Source organism: Abramis brama (assembly GCF_963993115.1).
Source record: "Abramis brama genome assembly, chromosome: 18".
Taxonomy (NCBI): domain Eukaryota; kingdom Metazoa; phylum Chordata; class Actinopteri; order Cypriniformes; family Leuciscidae; genus Abramis; species Abramis brama.
The window spans coordinates 15,795,687-15,799,218 of NC_139980.1; the positions used below are offsets into that span (position 1 = coordinate 15,795,687).

The 3,532-nt window shown below is 37.2% G+C and overlaps 1 protein-coding gene across 1 annotated transcript; it reads right to left on the reverse strand.

The window, feature by feature from the left end:
* Nucleotides 1–1,873: 1,873 nt before the first annotated feature.
* Nucleotides 1,874–3,172, reverse strand: LOC311068050 (uncharacterized protein; the record flags this gene model as incomplete). The annotated part of the gene is made up of 3 exons (XM_084090239.1): nt 1,874–2,229; nt 2,321–2,357; nt 3,002–3,172. 3 exons carry the CDS (start codon nt 3,170–3,172, stop codon nt 1,916–1,918), a joined length of 522 nt encoding a protein of 173 aa, XP_083946365.1. The 3' UTR covers nt 1,874–1,915.
* Nucleotides 3,173–3,532: the final 360 nt, after the last annotated feature.

Here is a 3,532-nt window from a genome sequence, read left to right on the forward strand (position 1 = left end):
GAGGAAGCTGTGCGATTTTAGAAAGCAAGAGATGAAGCGATTACTTCAGAAATGAATACAATGAAAAATTATTGCATCACAACATCGTATCATGATGTTAAAAATTAGGGATCACTTTTTCCAGAACGAGTCCGATACCGATACTTTCATTTTTGGTACTCGGCGACACCGATACCTTATAACCGATACCTGTATTTTCACTGCATTTGTCATTTTTAAATGTATTGGTAGAGAAACCAAAAGAATATAAATCTTAGTTGGCTTAATTTGTCCAACAAATAAATATTTCCTTCAGTTATTTTCATGCTTAATTAAGCCTGCTAAAATGCATTGACTGCTGCCCCTTTAAGACCGAACGCACGGACTCTTGTTCACTTGAATTCTTCAGTACAAGCAAGTGAGTGAAAGACAATTCAATTCAGTATTCGCGCGCTGAGACACTGGTTTTCGGGGCGCGTGCTTTGAATGTTAGCGTTCATGGAACTTCTTGACTTGCACACGTCCTGTAATAATGTAGGGAATCACTCGTTATAGCCTACATAAATTAGGTAACAGTTCATGTTTTACTTACATTAGTTTTAATCCAAATAACACGTGCTGAGTGAACGATCAGCAATCAAGAGCATTCAACAGAAGTTTTTCTCTGATCAGCTGTGTTACTATATTTCGTTTAATATTCCACTAATAAGATACATTTACTTCATATAGACAGCCTTCTTTTCTTCTGGTATCTGTTATTGGTATCTGAGCGTTTTTAGGAGTACATGAGCTCAGTTTCGGCCCCATACCGATACTGGTATTGGTATGGTGCATCCCTATTAAAAATGGAAATGGAAACTTTCCTTCATCAATCATGAGCGCAAGGGAATAATAAATGAAAAAAAAAAAAAATGGTTAAATGAAATATGATAAATTATTATTTGAGTCAACTGAATGCGGTTAGTTAATAAAAAACCATCAAGAAAATCTAACAACACAAATGTATGCTGCTCTCTTACAGGTACACACACAGGTTGCTTAGATTTGTTAAAGGGATGGATAGTTAACACAAACATTTAAATTTTGTCATCATTAACTCACCCTCATTGTTCCAAACCCGTACGAGCTTCTTTCTTCTTTTGAACACAAAATAAGATATTTTAAAGAATGTTGGTATCCAGACAGTGCTATTGATGGTGGCTGTTGACTTCCATAGTATGTTTTTTTTCTTCTTCTCCCTATGGAAGTCAATGGCTACCGTCAACTGTCTAGATACCAACATTCTTCAAAATAGCATATCTTCTTTTGTGTTCAACAGAAGAAAGATACTAATACGGGTTTGAAACAACTTGAGGGTAAGTAATAACAAAATTAATCATTTGTAAAGCACAAGGAGAGGCAAGCAAACATGCTTTGGTTTGGCAAATTATTTAATAATGTGTGTAATGAATACATTCATGTTTCAGAGGTTCAGATGGTTAGCCTACAGAACAGTAACTAGAATGTTGTGGACACCATAGGTGCAAATACAAACGTCAATACACACAAAAAGGAAACCAACAATAATATAATACAAATACAATCAACAATTATCTAAAAATAAATTTAAATGATTTATTTATTTCATATTTAAATATATATTTATCTAGTGTGAGTGGAGGTACACAGTAACAAACTCAGACTCTTGAACAAACAAAAGCTTTACCCAATTCCATTGAGAAACTCTGCAATTATTATAAAACATGAAAAATTTAGCTAACCCCCACATTTCACAGGTAGGCCTTGTCAGGATCCCTCTAAGCTCTCGACGCTGATATTGATAGTAGAAGTCTGTTCATTCAGATGCATGTAAATCTCTATAAAATAAAGAGAGGATTTATCACTTGGGCCGGATACCAGCAATAGCTTGGATGTGTTCTCATCGAGGTCAGTAGGCCTAGCAGATCTTTCGAATAACATACAAGATGGATTTTGCCTCAACAAATTCCATGCCATCACAGTTCAGTTCTATTCTCAGTCCAGATCCTTTCTCAAGGTTTACAGTTTTATTAACCACTTCTTCAGTGATATTTTGTTTCATGATTGGGATTTTCTTGTTGCTATTTGTTTTTTTCTCAAGCAGCCTGAAGCATATGTTGCAGGGCAGTTGCTTGAATTGGGACGGTTCTTTAGTAATAAAGATCTTGCCACTGATCTCATATTCCGCACTTTCAGGTGAAGTGAAGTCTGTGTCAATGAGTTTGCCTGTTACTGTGAAGCGAAACAAAGACAGAAACATTAACTAATCCATCCAGAACATAATCAATATGGTATAAGACAATCATTGACATTAAATACACACCGTTGAACTTGACGGGCCAACTCCTGTTTAGGCAATTCTGTAGAATTGAAAGAATAAATAAAACTGAATTGAAACAAAGCTGAACGTTTCATATTTCTGCATTCTTGTACATTGATCATATTGCAGTTGCATGATTTGGATTGAAGATTGCAGATTTTTACTGAAGAACTTCAGCAGTCAAGAACAAAAGCAGTCTAGTCTCAATACATGCATTTCATTATTATATGTTATATTTAGCCTTAAAGATACAGTTCACCCCGAAAATAAAATTCTGTCATCAATTACTTCCCCTCATGTCGTTCCAAACCAGTATGACTTTCTTTCTTCTACTGAACACAAAAGATGTTTTGAAGAATGTTTCTATTGTTTTTGTCCATATGATGAAATTCAGTGGGGTCCAAAACAACATTTGACCATGACTTTATTCATATAGACAAAAATATACTGAGGCATTTTCCAATATCTTCTTTAGTGTTCCACAAAAGAAATTGGAATTGAAAAGACATAAGGATGATGAGTAAATTATGACAGAATTTCCATTGGTGGTTAAACAACCCTTTAAGGGAGAGCTCATGCAACCAAATCTTGATACTGTTATTCTTTATCCAGAGTTTACCTTACATAGTTTATCAAGCTTTACCAAGTATTATAAAATAAGGACCCAGGACCCAGTCTGATTACCTGAGACAGCTTCATCCAGATGATGCCTCCAGTCTCCGCCAGCACGAGAACCGCCAGGACACCCACAAGAACCTGGAGGAGCTTGTAGGAACACCCCCGCTGCCTGAGCTGGAGGCTGCGCACAGATCCCTCAAAGCTCTCCTCATCACAGTTCAAGGCAATTGTTGCCATTCTGAATGTTTGAGTGAGTGAAATGATGAATGAGCATCTCATATTCCCAGCCTCTTTTATACCATGGATCTGCCCACTCATCCAGAGAGTTCCCTTACTGAAACCAGACAAACGGCAGCATGCCGCTATGGCATGCCTCCAATTAGCTGGGACAGCGGAGAGAGAGAGAGCTGGGATTACCCACACACCCACGCATGCAGGCAGGCATGTGCATGAATACAAAACTGTTAATCGGGAACTCCGAGCTCGAATCTCTAGAGGAGAAACTCTCTTACATCCCATAAACTGTTTTATGGCATTATAAAAGAAGACAGCCATCCAGCTGTTCACCTTTAGACATGCACAGGTACACAAACGTGG